Source organism: Gigantopelta aegis, chromosome 10 (assembly GCF_016097555.1).
Source record: "Gigantopelta aegis isolate Gae_Host chromosome 10, Gae_host_genome, whole genome shotgun sequence".
Taxonomy (NCBI): Eukaryota; Metazoa; Mollusca; class Gastropoda; order Neomphalida; family Peltospiridae; genus Gigantopelta; species Gigantopelta aegis.
In genome coordinates, this window is record NC_054708.1 from 17,492,762 (window position 1) to 17,510,467 (window position 17,706).

The window sequence follows — 17,706 nt, forward strand, 5'->3', positions numbered from 1 at the left end:
TCATATTACATGTTAAATTGAATTTACATTCATATTAAATGTCAAATTGAATTTACATTCATATTAAATGTTAGATTGAATATACATGAGTATTACATGTTTGATTGAATATACATGCGTATTACATGTTTGATTGAATTTACATTCATAATACATGTTAGAATGAATTTACATGCATATTACATGTTAGATTGAATTTACATTCTTATTATATAACATTTTTGGAAATATCTTAAAATATCAGTGAAATAAAAGTGTTATCAGTCACTCAGTGAGGATAACACATTTTAGATTGAAATTGTCACTATTTGACTCTAAAATGTCTTATCGACACTATAGAAAGTGTTATCTTCACTATAAGAAAGCCAGAATTATTTTGCTGCTGACATTTTAAAAATAAAGGTAAATTGCCAAAAGTTATGTAATAAATAGAAAATTTCATGTTTTTTGTCAAATATGATTTATATCTCATCGAGTGACGTTTGCAATCATATCACACTTGTCGCGCAAGAACGACTCATGAGATATGATTGCAAACTTCACTCGATGAGATATAAATCATATTTGACAAAAAACATGAAATATCCTCTATATATTACATGTTAGAATGAATTTACATGGATATTACATGTTAAATTGAATTTACATTCATATTACATCTTAGACTGAATTTATATGCATATCACATGTTAGACTGAATTTATATGTGCATTAAATGTTAATTTGACTGAATTTACATGCATATTACATGTTAGACTGAATTTATATGTGTATTACATGTTAGACTGAATCTATATGCGTATTACATGTTAGAATGACTCGATCTCTAGGTTTATGAGTATATTATGCCTCAGACTAAGTCTACGTGTCCCTTGCTACTATTACTAATACTTCTTAATTCAACTGGGGAAAAGTGTTTAAAAGTTCTACACACTTAAAGATTACACCATTCTGATAAACCAGAAGGTCATCAAGTGGCATATTAATTTATACACGTAAAATCCCACTATCAGTAATATCGATAACATACATATGTAAGCACATGTCCAGTGCTCAAACTAAAAATAAATTGCCAGTTAGTCTGGACTAGTTAAAGGTGCAGACCCTAGTTTCAGCCCATGAAAATGGACACTAAGTTTAGTTTTACCTAGAAACCTGCAACACATTTGGATAAGGTTACAACAGAGAGAAGGTAAGGTCTGTGATATTTAAAGAGGGAAATACCATCTAGAAATAACTAGTGCTTATCTCGATAACCATTATTTCTAGAATTTTTAGAATTTTTAGAATTTTGAAAATTGCATTTTGAGATATTGCAAACACCCGGATGACCAGAACCATTGCAGGTGTACTAAAATTAATATTCTAAACAGTAAAATGTAAGTACGTCTAATTTAAGTACAAAAAACAATTAGAAGAGTTAAAAATATGTCATAGTGTTTTAAAAACTAGGGTATGTCACTTTAAACAAACAATGAAACAAACTAAACAAACTAGAAAATAAATAAACAAAAGCAAAATATTTAGCAAGATTATTACCCCGTATATACTGTGGATTCTTTTTCTTGATCTCAGATATGTAAACAACATTGGGTAAACAAATTTGACACTTCAATGACATATTAACGGTATATCAACACCACTAGTTACTAGGATAATGTTCATATTATACATGTATATACATTGGCGCAACATGTAAAAAATATTAAAACTGTAAAACCGATATTTACAAATCACAAGGAAACAGGGGTTTGTTTTTTATATATATATATAATTCTGGTGATAATATTTCTGGTTCTGTTATCAGACCCTAAAATTTGAATGAAGTATATGGATAATATTTCAAAATGAATCAATGAATGTATGTTTTAATTTATGGCATCTCATAATGAACAAACATATTCGTAATTTGGAATACAGTTTTACAAATACCTTTTTTTTTCTCAGAAAAGGTTTTACAAATAAATAACAAAAAGTAATAAATAAAAAAATATATCATTGGAAATAAGTATAATTTAAAACCTCCAAAGCAAAAGAATTAAAATAAACCCCGAAAACAACAAACCCCAAAATCAAAACAATAAAAGTTTTATAAATGCAAAAACTCATTGGAAATTTGTATACTTTAAAAACACTACAACAATAACATAATCAGCAAAAAGCAAATGGCCTACACAAAGATTGATGACATAATATACTTTGAGAAAAAAACAGTTGACAGCTCCTCTTTGACAATAAGTAACTGTTTTGCTTGTCAAATATGATTTTACGTGAGGTGTGGAAAACATATTTTTTTCTCATTTACATCAACTACATGTATTTAGATAACTTTCATATTTGACAAAAGTGTTTAATTGTTTACATGTGTATAATATTGTTCTCAAATTGTGTTCACTTTGTAGCGAAATAAAATATCAACTCATTAACTATTTAGATAACTCCTATTTAACAAAAATGTTTAATTGTCTACATTGTGTATGTACCCAGGTGTTAAACAGGAACACTAATATTGTTCACACATTCTTTTTACTCTGTAGCCAAATAAAATATCAACTCATTAACGATGTTAAAAAGTCACAATATCAGACCTCCATATAAATGTATTTTGAGAGAAGTGATTAATTTCTACCTAACTTAGATTATGGGAGCCATTTAAGATATGACAATACTGATACCATATGCATGTATATTTGCATGCAAAGACGAGCTCGAAATCACTCTCCTTGAACTAGTCTTAAGAGAGTTATGTGGAGCGAGTGTGATATATAGAGATTATTATATGAGCTTGTGTGTCATACTGATTTTACGAAACGAGTGTCAGGATTATAAGGGTAATACATGAATCACAAAATCAGTACGATTCACACGCGAATGTAATAATGTCTTTATTATCCACATTATCCAAAATATTATTTTTATGAGTAGCAAGCTAGGACCATGTCAAAACGTTTGAAACTTAACTAAAAAGAGACGACGAAACGACATTATTTTCAGACATGACATCATTTTTGATAAGCGTTTACACTGAGGAAGCCACATTAAGTTATGACGTCACTTCACAAAATTACGTCATTCGTGGTACATGTGAAATCATTATGACACACGTGGGTCATACTGATTATATTTCCCTAAATATCTTGAACTATATGGATAATAAAAACACACAGCTGAGATGTGGTGTAGGTAATTATCGGCATGCTTCCATCAGAGAACTGTTTAAGCATGCCTGTTGTGGGCACAACCTCTGACTTCACCAGAGAGTTCTATCCATGACAGAGAAATGCCGAGGTCTGCGGTATGGGCTTATATTTAAGCAATTAGAAAAGATAATCCAGTTTTGTTACTTCCCATCTTTTCCATTTTTGTCACCCGTCATCTTAATGGTGTAGATGCCAGTAAAATGCTGAAAAACTCACGAGTGTGTCAAAACTAGTGTTTTGTTTGTGTGTTGCATTAGTAAAATACACTGTTACATATTGTAGATCCTATAATTAACGCGTCCCTAAATTAATGCAAGTGACAGTGGGCAGACTAAAATGTGACATGAAATTAATGCGAGTGCCCTCCATATAAAATATTATTTTCCAAATAACACCTGTCTGTATACTTTTCGGTTACATCCCAGAACAGAACAGAACTTTATTACAGGTGTCTTCAGTGAGATCAACTCACTATCACGTCAGTGTGCACATCAATTAACCTGTTTAGTTCCCTAGTGTTTTTCGTGAGATCAACTCAAAGCATATTTTTGAAGCAATCATTTATCTAACATGCACAGTTACCTAAATCTGGCTAAACATTAGCATACATGTATCATTACAACTGTATCGTCCTAAGATATGCCGAGAAAATTGCAGTGAACTTGAACAGTAAAAACAAAGAAATGGTCGACCTCAGGATTAGCTGTGCTAAAACCCATTCATGTGCGATGAATCATATCAGCTTTTGCTGGACTATCTGTCTTGCCTACAATGAATTGTTCTCCACATGTTTTATAAATGCATTAGAATTTTAATCTTTGTTTTTTAATAGTGTGTGATACATAGCTTGCTGGACTATTGACGCACAAAATATAGAAATAAATGTGTCATATTATTAACGCGAATAACACGAACTCACATATTTCACATTAATATTATGATCGTATTAATTTCAGGATCTACAGTATCAGATGAGGAAGTGATAGTTGGACCTTAATCATTAAGTTAATGAATTAGCTGTTTGACAAATTCATTATGAAATATATTCGCTATTTTAATTACAAGACTATTTGCCAATTTGGCAAACAAAGGCTTACACATACAATAACACATGTAATAATAACTCTAGTTAGGGATAATAAACTGACATACTGCAATACAAGTAATCATAAATGAACAAATAACAAGAGTCAAAGATGGCTTTAGAATGTTCACATAGACATGTATGTACATCCCTTTGCAATGTATAAATACAGTACACATAAAAAAAGAAGACACCACCAGGTATGTTATAATGCAGCATAGAAAAATATATTTTCCACTTTGCAATAATCAGTATAACTTGGACATTTGAATTGAAAAAAAAAAAAACATATTGAAATTTAAATGTGTTTTGTTAGAGAAATATACATCGTCATTTGGAACATAACATTTTGAGCTGAAATTAACTGTTTGTTCAAAATAATGTATATGAAATCTAGCATAAGATATTGAGCAACTTGAAATAACAACGAAACTAAAATGTATGTACAACAGTTGTGAACTGTAAACTACTAAGGGATGAAATGCATCCTTCAAACAATGTAAATACTTTAGAATACAAAGTAACAATTTGATCTCAGATCTTGTAAGTTCTGCTGGAATACTATATTATGTCTTTGCTAATTTTTCTTTCATGAATGAAAACAATCGGTGTGAACACATCAAAGTCTGTTCAAATATTCTGTAAACACATGTATACGAAGTACTGTGATGGCATTATCTACGTGTTAGGCAGCAACTGTTAAACAAAAGTCAGTATTCCCAAATGCACAATAAAACATTACCATGTTAATTTTGCATTATCGTTTTATGTAAATGAGCATGTACCTCAAGAAGGTGAAAATGAAAAAAGAAGAAAGAAATGCCTTGATACTTGATGGATAAATAACCAAGGCCCACAGTGTTCATCATCTCTAAAAACAAGCATCCTGAGAGTACTGCTAAAGCAATACATGTCCCCTACTGGGTCCAACAAAGGTTCATATCTCTTAAGTTCAAGGGCCATAACTTTGTCATAAAATTCAAACTTGATCTGTAACAGTACATAATAAAGCTATACACAAAATTTCAGCTCAATATCTTGAGGCATTCCACAAAAATATTTGCAGAATGTTTTGTTTTTTCGTATCTCCTAAATTCAAGGGCCATAACTCTGTCAAAAATTGGTAAATCACCATGAAAGTCAAATATGTTCTCCAACAATACATGATAAAGCAATACACAAAATTTCAGCTCAATATCTTGAGACAGATTGGAAAAAACGTCCAGAGAACTATATATATATATATATATATATATATATGGGAGAGACAGAAGAACAAATATGAAACATATAATCCCCTCCGGTTGCACCCATAGGGGATTTAATAATCAGTGGTACAAGCAGTAGCAGGCACTGAGAAATCACTGCCTGCCATGTACCTACTAATGGACGCTCAATGTGGCTCCATGCTTATAAGACATTTAAGAATCAAACTGAAGACTGTAGCTATTTGTATTGGAGTAACTTTAGTTATTAAAGCTTTAATCATAGACTTTTTATAAGTTTTATATTAAGCATGGGGTCCAGTTGACAGAAAGCCATACAGAGTGGCTTGAACAGGTATGAGTAGAGATGGGAGTTGGAGATTGATTTAGGAAAAGAAAAGAAAGTATTGTGGTTAACAACATGTCAGCACATTAATGGCTGTTTGGTGTCTCCAATGATTATTTCAACACTTGGTCTACAGAGAAGAAACCTGCTGCTGGCACATGGGCTATAATTACTGCCAAACAGCAGCAAGGGATCTTTTGTATGCATTCTCCCATAAACAGGTTAGCAAATACCAGTTGTGGAGTCCTCGTTGGATTTGGACAAAAACCTAACTGATCCACTGATGGTAGATAATCGATCGTTTAACCCAGCGTGCCTCGAGCAAATTCTTGACCACTGAGCCACATTCTGGCCCAGAGTTGGAGCCCATTACAATACTTCATATATGGAAGCTCTCAAAACTGCTTTTTGTAAGAACTGGTGGTACGTAACAGATCTTCACTGGTAGTTAAGTTTTAGCATTTTGATGTTTTAAGTTTCTGGAAGAAAAAAAATCAAAACCAATTAAGACTATAAATAAAATAATATATATATATACATGTATTGGAGTTGAGGAGGAAATAAAAATGTCAATCAGTCCCACGTGACATCATTACGCCCAGTGGGGAGGGGCAAAAAAAAAAAGACAGAAAAAAAAAAGGAATACAAAAATAAATATAATATACATTTATGCATAAACTGTAATATTTAAATGGAGATATTTGTCTAATAGTGTAAAAAAAAATAAATAATAATCATGGTTGCATTTGTATGTTTTTATCTTGAATCACGAAGGCGGAACAATAAACATTAAAATATGAAAGAATTTTCAGGAGTTCAAATATGGCGTTTCTGAGCACATTAATAACAGGACAAAGTGGGTGGTTCCAGGCCCTTGCAGCCTCCCTGTTTATAATTTATGTTAGGATACCAGGGTTTCTGCCAGAGGGTAAAACGGGTATGGTGCCATACCCAGATTTGTTTTTTAAGTTAACCTTTTGACAAAATTAATTACTCTTATCATTAATGTATGATTTTCTTGACCCTAACCCTAAACTTTACCCCATACCCCCTGTTGACTGTGGTTGCATTCAATTTCATAGTGCCATACCCAAAAAATTCTTTCTGGCAGAAACACTGGATACAACTTTATAAACTATTGTTTTCTGAAACCGATTTTATTTACATTGTAGTTCTTTTTAAAAAAATTAATGGTGTGGTTTTATGAAGATGCATAAAGGTGGCTTCCCACCAAATTTATTTATTAACTTTTGCTTCAAAATGTAAACATTATATGGTACTTTCAACTATATGCCCATAAAAAAATACTACCAAATAATTTAATTTATTCGTAGAAATGTTTTTTTATTGGAGTTACATTAACACGACTGGTATATCAAACACTGTGGTATGTGTCAGAGTGTGTGGATTCACTGATTTTATATGATTTGTTATTTGATAAAATAGGAATTTAATTGTATTGAAAAGTTCTCCATTTACAGGGCTTGTAAGCAAATTTCCAAGTTATTTACGCAAAGATTATGTGTGATATCGATTACTTAATTATGCATGTAAAAATAGCAAAATATGACACTTACACTTTTAATATCTGTGTTTGAAATATATGCATATATAGTATGTATAATGCAACAATATTAATTATTAAATAATGGGACAATGTGAATTATATAGGAAGGTACCTACATAGCAGTTTCTGTATCAGTCACTATGTTGTTTACAGTATCTTTTTCACTTTCATGTTGAAGAGCTCTGAAGAAGAAGAAAAAAACCTGTTAGACCACAAAACACAGAAAAATATTCAAATTTTATACAACAACAACAACAAAAACAATAACAATATCTAAACCAGTAAATATATATTTAAAAGAAACTAAAACAAACACTAACACTATCTATGATCCAAGAATAACCAGAATTAATAAACCAATGAACTCTGGACGAGATATTTCACTGGAGACATCCAATGACAAGACAGGTGGACAGATGTAATGAAGTGATGCGAAGATAGATGGTACCCCCTTCCCCCCCTGCCCTCCGACTTTGGTGATTCAATATAAAAAGGCATCGCTACCAACTATCGACAGCTTTCAGCTCAGCACACCGGGAAGATGACACCAGATGACAGAAGCTAAGCACACTTGGGATGCTCACCCCCACCAGAGATGCTCACCCCCACTGGGGACCGTACCGGGACACAGGGTATAGGACTCACCCATGGAGAACCGAGGTAGACACAGGACAAGCACAAAGCTGAGCAAACCTGTCAGAGTAACTCTAATAGTAATGTAATAAATATTTCAAAAAGCAAGTAATTCTTGTTGTGTATATTGAGACAGCAGAAGTCACAAAAGCCATCAGCTATGACCAACCAAAAGCAGAAATCGGACCATAAGCATTGACCCTGAGGTACTCACTAACACTACTAAATAAATAAATAAATAAATAAAAAAAAACATCTAAACTGGTAAAATATTTTTTTAAAAACCTAAAACTAAACTAAATATAACATTAAACTAAAAAACTAAACCAAACAAAACAAAACTAAATAAATAATAAATTTAAATAAATAACATGTATAATTAAGGGAAAACTAGCATATCAACATTAATTAACAATAATGGGAAGATTAAAATTATGCTTGACACTGTAGTACTAACTTATCTGCCTCTGTCACCAGGGTATATATTTTGTCCTTTTCACTTTTCACAAGGAGATCTCTGAAAGAAAGATTGTTATAGATGTTGATGCAAAATGAATCTCTTTACTATATAAATTTTTGTGGGTTAATTATTTACTACATGATTACATAACTTTAAAATAAATTTATTTCATAAATAAAAAGACAAATATTATGTAGGCACTCAATGAGAGTGGAATTGAAGATCCAGTTTAAGTACCTTTCCGTTTATGACAAATATACTGTATCTTGAACCCTCTATAGTAGGACTCTACTTTATTATATGTAATCAATTGATGATAAAACTCAATATATGGAAGTCTGAAAATTGGTAACTATTCACTCTTCAGAACTAGATAATGTCAATTATACCAGTTTCTTGACCAGGATGATATTAGTGAAATAAAACTTTAGCAAGGTCTCATATCAGAAACTAAAAAACAAATGTTAGCTTAAATTATATATATATATATATATATATATATATGCATACACACACACAAATACATACATACTGTGATATTTTATTTATTTTATTTAAACATTGTTACATAGCGAATTATATGGTGACAGCTTTAATTTACTTTTCTCTGTTGTATTTTGTGAACTCCTTTCCCATGCTTTTCAGGAAGAGGTTAGCTTCATCCAACTCCTGCCAAATTATAAATTAATAATATCATGTTAGATTATTTTAAAATTTATTTGTAGGCTATACTTGACAGAGACACTGCTAACAGTTTGAAGTGAGTGATGCTATAGCATTTACTACTCCATTTGTAACAGGGAAAATATATACAGCGAAACCTCTCAAAACCGGACCCTCTGTAAAGTGGAATTCCCTAAAAACCAGACATTTTTTGCAGCCCCTTTTTAAATATATATACTGAAGAGAACCTCTCTAAACCGGATACCTCTTAAAACCAGACTTTTTACTTGGTCCCAAGGGTGTCCAGTTTTAAAGGAGTTTCACTGTATATACATTTTTGTTAATACAAGTGTACTAAGAAAAGACCAGTTATTGCTGTAACACCATATGGTGGGGAAATTTAACACTTACTAATCGATGCCTTAGTCAGAACTAGGGGCGGTATGTAGACCAGTGGTAAAGCAATCGCTTGATGTACCATCTGTCTGGGATCAATTCCCGTCGGTGAGCTCATTGAGCTATTTCTCGTTACAGCCAGTGCACCACGACTGGTATATCAAAGGCCGTGGTATGTGCTATCTTGTATGTGGGATTGTGCATATAAAAGGTCCCTTTCTGCATTAGGAATAATGTAGAGGGTTTACTCTGATTACAAGTCAGAATTACCAAATGTTTGACATCCAATAGCCGATGATTAATTAATCAATGTGCTCTAGTGGACAAAACAAACTTCTTGTCAGAAATAAATATGACATCATCACAATTAGGCAAACATACAAAATGATGTAACTTAGTTTAAAATGTTCCCATTTACACATCTTTATTTGTAATTTTTAATGATAAATTTATTATAAAATGTTATTTGAATACAATTCTTTAAAGATTTGTTAAAAACAGAATAAATAGAACTTTAGTTGTTAATGTGAATAAAATAAAAGTAAACATCGTTCCAGTACTCATACATTCATGTATATATAAAAAAAATTTTTAGGAAAAATAATTATAATGTTTCACTTTCTAAATCTCTAATCAATTTTCTGGCACTGTAAGCCACTATTTGTGTTATTAACATTCACATTGAAAACAATTATTTTGAGTGCCAAACGGTTACTGTAGTTACAAATGTTCAATCATGAAATGAAAAAGGATATTGCTAACTAGTGCCATGGAGCAGACTAGTAGCCTAGCCTATACCAAGGAACAAAGATGGAGTTAGGAAGTTAGCAACCTACTGGAACGTCTACTGAACACTGAGTCGAGGAATCGGTCTTTTTGGAGTTTTGTTTCGCTAGTCTTTTCTTCTTCTTGTGTAGTGGTTTTGTTTCTATAATCATTTCTTCTAGTTCATATGTTGGATCACAGTTGAGGTGGTCTTTCTGCAAACGGAAGAAGAGGAAAACAGAAAATTCACCTTGTCCTGGTAAAGAGCAGTTTTAAAATTAGTGTATTTAATCATAAATACTAACACATGGTTCTTACACTTGCAAAAACATAAAATGTCAGGACTTTTCCAGGACCAGGACATATTTTTTTTTCCAGGACATGAAATGTTCATTCAATCAATGAATGTTTTTATAACAAATTGTTTTCTAAATCTAACTTTAGACAGGTTATGAGGACAACAAAAGTAAAGATGTGGAAAAAATAAATCATAAAATTTTTGGCCTAAATTTCCAGGACATTTTCAGGACAAAATAAAATTTAATGCTTTTTCCAAGACATTCCAGGCCTGGATTTTAAAATCACAAACTTCAAGGACATTCCAGAACGTGTAAGAACTCTGTAACAATATGAGATAGGATTGGACTCTGCAGTCTTCATCATTTAAGGGGAGCTATCACTCTCACTCCCCACCACTCACCTGAGACTATAGTTTAAGCTCCACTTACATGTATCATGTGAATTTATACATGGTATCAACAGGCCCGTAGGAACAGGGGGTGGGGGGGGGTGGGGGGTGGGGTGGGGGGTGGGGGTGGGGGGGGGCATATGTCTCCCAACTTGTGAGACTTTTTTTTATCACATTAATGTTTGCCATTGTAACCAAAATCTGATATAGAGTTTGTACCAGATCCGTCAGTGTCCCCCCCCCCCCCCCAAACCCCGCCCAACTACTAAAGTCGTTCCTACGGCCTGATCAATACAGTAATATCTTAAATAGTTCCCCAAACTAACTCCATGTCTAACACCACATAAGATAGTATTATGCTAACATGCAATATGAGAAAACATTATGCTCAGTGTGTTGGGATTAAACTCACAGGATTTGAATTTTACCACAGCACTGGCAGAACATGTTGTGGTTGCCCAATCCTTACTTGCTGTTGTGTACCTAAAATGGGACATTTGTCGATGACAGGGGCCGATTTTAGCTTAGTCGGTTGAGTGATCACTTGAAGTGCTTGGATCACAGGATTGAAGCAACTCGGTGGATCCATTAAAATTATTGGGTTTTGTCTCAATCCAACCAGTGCACCACAACTGGTCAATGGCCGTGGTATGTGCTTTCCTGTCAGTGGGAGAGTGCATATAAAAGATCCCTCACTGCTAATGAAAAAAAATAGCGGGTTTCGTCTGATGTCAGAATTACCATATAATGTTTGACATCCAATAGCCGATGATGAATTAATCAATGTGCTCTATTGGTGTCGTTAAACAAAACAAACTTTTTTTCAACTAAACTTAGTTTTGCCATTTGATATAGTTATTAGCTGTGGACTTGCAGAGTGCGAGTTTGGCCGTGACCGCGGGCTAGGACCAGAAGACATTTGAGCTACTGTCCAGTCAATACAAATGCATGACAACCACACACATATCTAGGCATCCGTATCCAACAAATTGCATAGGCTAGAGTAACTTTATTGATGGCATGAAAAATGCTGTGGTGCGCTACCTGGTTTGCCTCTGTGCCCTTCCCATACATCCAATGTTGTATTATGCATGTATCCTTAATTGCGAAAAATAATAAAAATTAGCGAAAAAAAGAACTGACGGTTTGGCAAATCAATTTTTAATAACCAAACATGCTTGCAGCCAGTTTTACCTTCGTGCCCCTTCATCTTGTCTTGGTGACCTAATTGTTGTTATTAAACTGAAAGCAACACTTTCCATGTCTCCCCAAAATTAAAATTCGACCCCTGTTTTCACAATATACATACACATCTACTTTACTACCTCTGCTTCACATTGCCAATCAAATTTAATTTATGACAGTCCGCAAATAGTCAAATACAACATAGCTCAAGGTTTTATCACCTAAGTTTCTAGATTTCGATAATCAGCACCATTCCCCAAAGGCTATGTTGTGTTTGAATCCTAATTTTGGCATACAAATTCCTAATGTAAATGTATATACAGTTAAATCCCGTTGGCTCGAACCCCGTCGGTGCTCGAGAAAGTGTTCGACCCATCGGGTAGTTCGACCGAACCATTCAGTCAACATCGGACATTTCCGTAACATCAGTTAGAAAGTTGAATTAGATACAAATTGTGTAATACACGTAAATGCACTGAAATCAAATAAATAAATGGCAAATTCTTGATCTGTATTTACATGAACATATTACTGAACAATCTGAATATTTCAACAATAAAAAACGCAGCACTGCCCACTTTTCAGAAATGTAGTCGTTTTCAAAGTAACGCTTTATGCTGAGGCCCGTTTGTGCACTAATTGTTTGATTGGTATCACAGTTCATCTAACAGTTGCAGTAACACTAGCTGTACTTGAAAGATCATTACCGATATCCGTTAACAAACAACATGACAAGTGTGGTGACAAAAGGATTGCATAGCTAGTGTTGCGATTCCCTGATTCATCTGTCTGCATCGTTAAATAAAACATTTCTTTCTTTCTTTCTATAGTTCGTTCCGCCTAAATAATTAATCCGAAGGTTATAATAACCAACTGCCCAAGCGCAGCAATTGTTAGTCCTGTTTGGCGGTTTGCCATAAGGCCAAATAAAAAAAAAGAGTTGGTGATCGTCCCCGTCCGTACCTGAAAAATGCACCCGCCCCTGAAATTATTTTATTTTTTAGTTTGTTAAAAACTGTTAAAAATATGTCGGGATAGCAGCAATTCAACCAATCTAATTAAAATTAGCTCCACAATTACATGTGGATCTAACACCAGCCAGTTGGAGCTCATGTCCACCAATCAAAACCTTACTTGCAGAATCCTGCCAGTGATTTAAAAATAAATTGAAAACATTCCGAATTATCCTGAGGGTATACGACATGTTTCATGTGAATTACGAATGCCTTAAAACATGTTTTATTTTATAAAATAAATAATTTGTAATGTAAAACTGAAGACTGTTTAGTTGGGGTTTTTTATATATAAATAAATAAATAATTTTTAATGTAAAATTGAAAACTGATAACCCACCCCGTACGTATTGGTATGGTTCGCTGTACTGCAGCCACTAAAATAGACTTGCCCGATATTTTTAGAATCTGTATGCTCCCAAATAACGTTATAAAAGGCGAAGTGTGATTGGTCAATATTTAAATTATTATTTACATACGAAATGTTACCTGGACATTGGGAACTACGCAGTGTTGTTAGTTTTAAATCACTGGCAGGATTCTGCAAGTAAGGTTTTGATTGGTGGACATGAGCTCCAACTGGCTGGTGTTAGATCCACATGTAATAGTGGAGCTAATTTTAATTAGATTGCAATTCAACTTTCTTAAGCACCATAACGGGTTAAACCATCACCAGGTCCATCTGGCGGCCAGTGAAGGAACTACAACATCCAGGCGCATGCGCTGTTGACTGCTACTCCTGGTCTCCAGGGTTTTATAAAGTTTTTCACAGAAAATTAACACCCCCCCCCCCACTCTGATTTGTGTGATCAAAAGGACGATCACCAACTCTTTTTTTTTATTATTTGGCCTAATTGATATTTCATGGATCACCAGTTCGAGGGAAATATAGCTATTCACATAGATGGGACCGAAAATTTAGTTCGAGCGAAGGCTTATAGTCGACCCTGGACGTGTTCGACCCTTCAGCAGTTAATATAAGGGTTTACTGAACAAAAAAACTCGGGATTTAGTTTTTGGTTCGAGCGTTGCGGTGTGATCGACCCTTCCGAGGTCGAGCCAGCGAGATTCTACTGTAATTCCCTTTTGTTATTAATATATAAAGACATATTTTGAAGACAATACATAACACTTGTTAAACAATTTGTAATGCAAAATAGATATAATAAATTAAACAAATACATGTATAGCATAACTGAGCTTAATAAGATATACGTACTAGTATTTGAAATGAAACTGAAAATTCCTAAAGTCAAATACATGAGCGTGAAGTCAAATTTTAGAAATAAAACCCTGTAGCTATTCCTCTAATGGGCCGTCCATAATTTTCAACATTTTCACGAGCGTACAAACCGTACACTTTTGACCCCCCCCCCCCCCCCCCCCCCCCCTTAAAAGTGGACATCAGAAAATGAAAAATGTTGATTGACATTTTTCATTTTCAAAAAAAGTGTACGCTGGCCCCTTAACCCCCTCCCTCCCGCGTATGGTTTGTACGCTCGTAAAAATGTGAAAATTATGGATGGTCCCTAAACAATGACATGGGATTGTACTCACGGAAGGCACGAATGATGGCTTGATCTCCTTTCTGAGAATCTTGTCAAAGGGACTATCCGCCAAGTAGGGGTGGTGCTTTAGGTGAGCTAGAGATGACAACCGCTGTTTTGGATCAAGCTCCAGGAGCTGAGCAAATGGATATATGGTAATATGTGTAATAATTTAGGCATAAAGAACATAAAACATCCACACAAAACTACCTTTCATATTTTAGGGGTGGGACGCAATCTAATTAAAATTAGCTCCACTATTACATGTGGATCTAACAGCAGCCCGTTGGAGCTCATGTCCAGTTGACCTTTCATTCGACCAATCAAAACCTTACTTGCAAAATCATGCCTGTGATTTGAAAAGTATATGAAAACATTCGGGTTTATACCGAGGGTATTCGAAATGATTCGGGTGAATTACGAAGTAAGCCGGAAACTATTTTCAATATAAAATTATATCAAATTTGTTTTAAAAAACGTGATGGTATAGCCATAAAATCTGTTTATACTAGTAAACAATCCAGAGTTTATTATTGCATTTCCCCCCTGTTTTTTTCAATGTTGAAATAGACCAATAAGTTCACCTACTGCATAAATAGTCTCGCCCGATATTTTTAAAATTTGTATGCTCTCGAATAACGCTATAACAGGCAAAGTGTAATTGGTCGATATTTAAACTGTTATTTATAGATGAAATGTCACCTGGACATGGGAGTCCACGCAATGCTGTTAGATCTACTGGTAGACCAGTAGAGCTAATTTTAATCAGATTGGGGCGGGACGTAGCCCAACACTTGGTAAAGCGCTCGCTTGATGCGCGGTCAGTCTAGGATCGATCCCCATCAGTGAGCCCATTAAGCTATTTCTCATTCCAGCCAGTGCACCACGACTGGTGTATCAAAGGCCATGGTATATGCTATCCTGTCTGTGGGATGAAGCATATAAAAGATCCATTGCTACTAATGGACAAAAGTAGTGGGTTTCCTCTCTAAGACTATATGTCAAAATTACCAAATGTTTGACATCCAACAGCCGATGATTAATAAATCAATGTGCTTTAGAGGTGTCGTTAAACAAAACAAACTTTTTAACAGCCACTCATATAGTATTCTTTATAAACAACTTGGCTATTGTCTGATTTTAACTTTACTTTGTTATGAAGTTAACATTTGAAGAGTACCTGCCGCAATAGATCACGCATGCCGTTGTCACCATGATAGTGTAACTTATAGTTATACAACAGATGCTTCACTTCCACTAGAGACATATGCGTGTGGATCTCAAATGGTCTCTGAAACAAAACACATAATATTATATTATATATACACATGATAAATTCGGTACAGGGTTTTCTAATAAATTCTACATGTACTGTATGCAGAGTTTAAACTGTCATTCGCTAAATCGCCAGATGCAACGTACTCAAAGTTGAAATTGATAAATTTATTACCCATATGGTTAAAAATATCTTGGTACATATCAAAGTGATATGTCCCACTAGAATGTCAAGTGAGACATAACACTTTTGACATCACACGATGATGTCATCAATTGGCGCCCTACAACCTTACATGAACGTCAACAAAATGAGATGAGTGATATAAATTAAGATCGATTATGGGTAATAAATAGGATATTAAACTCGCTACCATTTCGTATCATGTTTATGTCCCTCGTGAAATAATTTTCATTGTCACTCGCTAAAGCTTGTGACAATTGAAAATTATTTCACTCTGGAAATAAACATGATACGAAATGGAAGCTTGTTTAATATCCTATAAATATGTCATTACCAATTCGCCTAAAAGCTAATTCCGAAACCTATGTGTCATTTGTATGTGTCATAGCTAATTTAAAAATAATTCTTTTTAGCTAAATTTTACCGGTACTTGAATTTGGCTACAGATTTTCTGATCAAATCTGCAAAATTGTAATTAATTTTTGGCATCCAGCTTAAACCCTACTATGGGTATCAAACAGTGTATTAATCAAATGACTTATATACTGAAGTCAGAAAGAAACTTTACATAAATAAAATTTGAATAATTTGAAAAATATTGTTGCTAATCGAAAAGAACCAATTTAGAAACCACCTTTTAAACACTTTGCATGTATCACGAAGAGCATGGTGACGTATTAATGTTGAACTTCAAGATACTTTCATATCCCATCAAACCATTTGTTGGTTTTCTATAATACAATTTCAAGCCTTTCAAGTTTCTTTTGAACATCAGTATAGTATAGCCTCACTCCAAGAAATCATTTTTGAACTTAAATAAAATAAATAAAACCTGCTCCAAAAATACACCCTACTTGGGTGGCTATCATGCCTCCAAGACATATGTCACTACTTCTGCCTCATTGTTATTAATATCGGGGGCAAGGGGTGGTATTGTTGAACAAACATCTCTTTCTTGTCATTATGTCACAAGTCATACGACAACAGTACTATTAATATATCAACTTGTTAAAAGAAGATACTGAGTTCATCAGAAACAGCACGGCACAAGCAAGTAGACTGAGATTGAGGGTGCAAAGCAAAGTTTCCAGGGGGGGGGGGGTGTGTGTGTAATGGGTACTGGTATGCTCCCCCATAAAATGTGAAAACTAGATGCCTGAAATACAATATCCTGCATTCTACAAGTAAAATTCATCTCTGCCTTAAGATTTACTACCAATGTTTTATGTATAATCAAGAAAAAAAACCCTGTTAAATAAGACAGCTGCTTAGAGATAAAACTTACTCTTCCTTTAAGTAACTCATAGGCAACAACCCCTAATGACCACCAGTCAATCGCAAACTCGTACCCACGGCATTCCTCTAAAGCTGTGCAAAACACCTCTGGAGCTGCAAATACAGAAATCATAATAAACTAAAAGAAGTGAAAACTTAAACAGTAGATGCAGGGTCACACCTAGAGGAGGTGCAGATGGTTAGTTGCAGCCCAGAGAAA

The 17,706-nt window shown here is 34.1% G+C and overlaps 1 protein-coding gene across 1 annotated transcript in view; it reads right to left on the bottom strand.

Moving 5' to 3' along the window:
- Nucleotides 1-5,389: 5,389 nt before the first annotated feature.
- The window catches only part of LOC121384116 (serine/threonine-protein kinase 32A-like), a 122,270-nt gene continuing 109,953 nt past the window's right edge, over nt 5,390-17,706 (bottom strand). Inside the window, exons 6-13 of the mRNA XM_041514356.1 lie at nt 17,497-17,600; nt 15,933-16,043; nt 14,763-14,888; nt 10,391-10,534; nt 9,097-9,164; nt 8,493-8,552; nt 7,519-7,584; nt 5,390-6,314 (exon numbers count right to left, since the gene is read on the bottom strand). Coding sequence (XP_041370290.1) covers nt 6,284-6,314; nt 7,519-7,584; nt 8,493-8,552; nt 9,097-9,164; nt 10,391-10,534; nt 14,763-14,888; nt 15,933-16,043; nt 17,497-17,600 — 710 coding nt within the window. The 3' untranslated portion in view covers nt 5,390-6,283. The remainder of the gene's footprint in view (nt 6,315-7,518; nt 7,585-8,492; nt 8,553-9,096; nt 9,165-10,390; nt 10,535-14,762; nt 14,889-15,932; nt 16,044-17,496; nt 17,601-17,706) is intronic.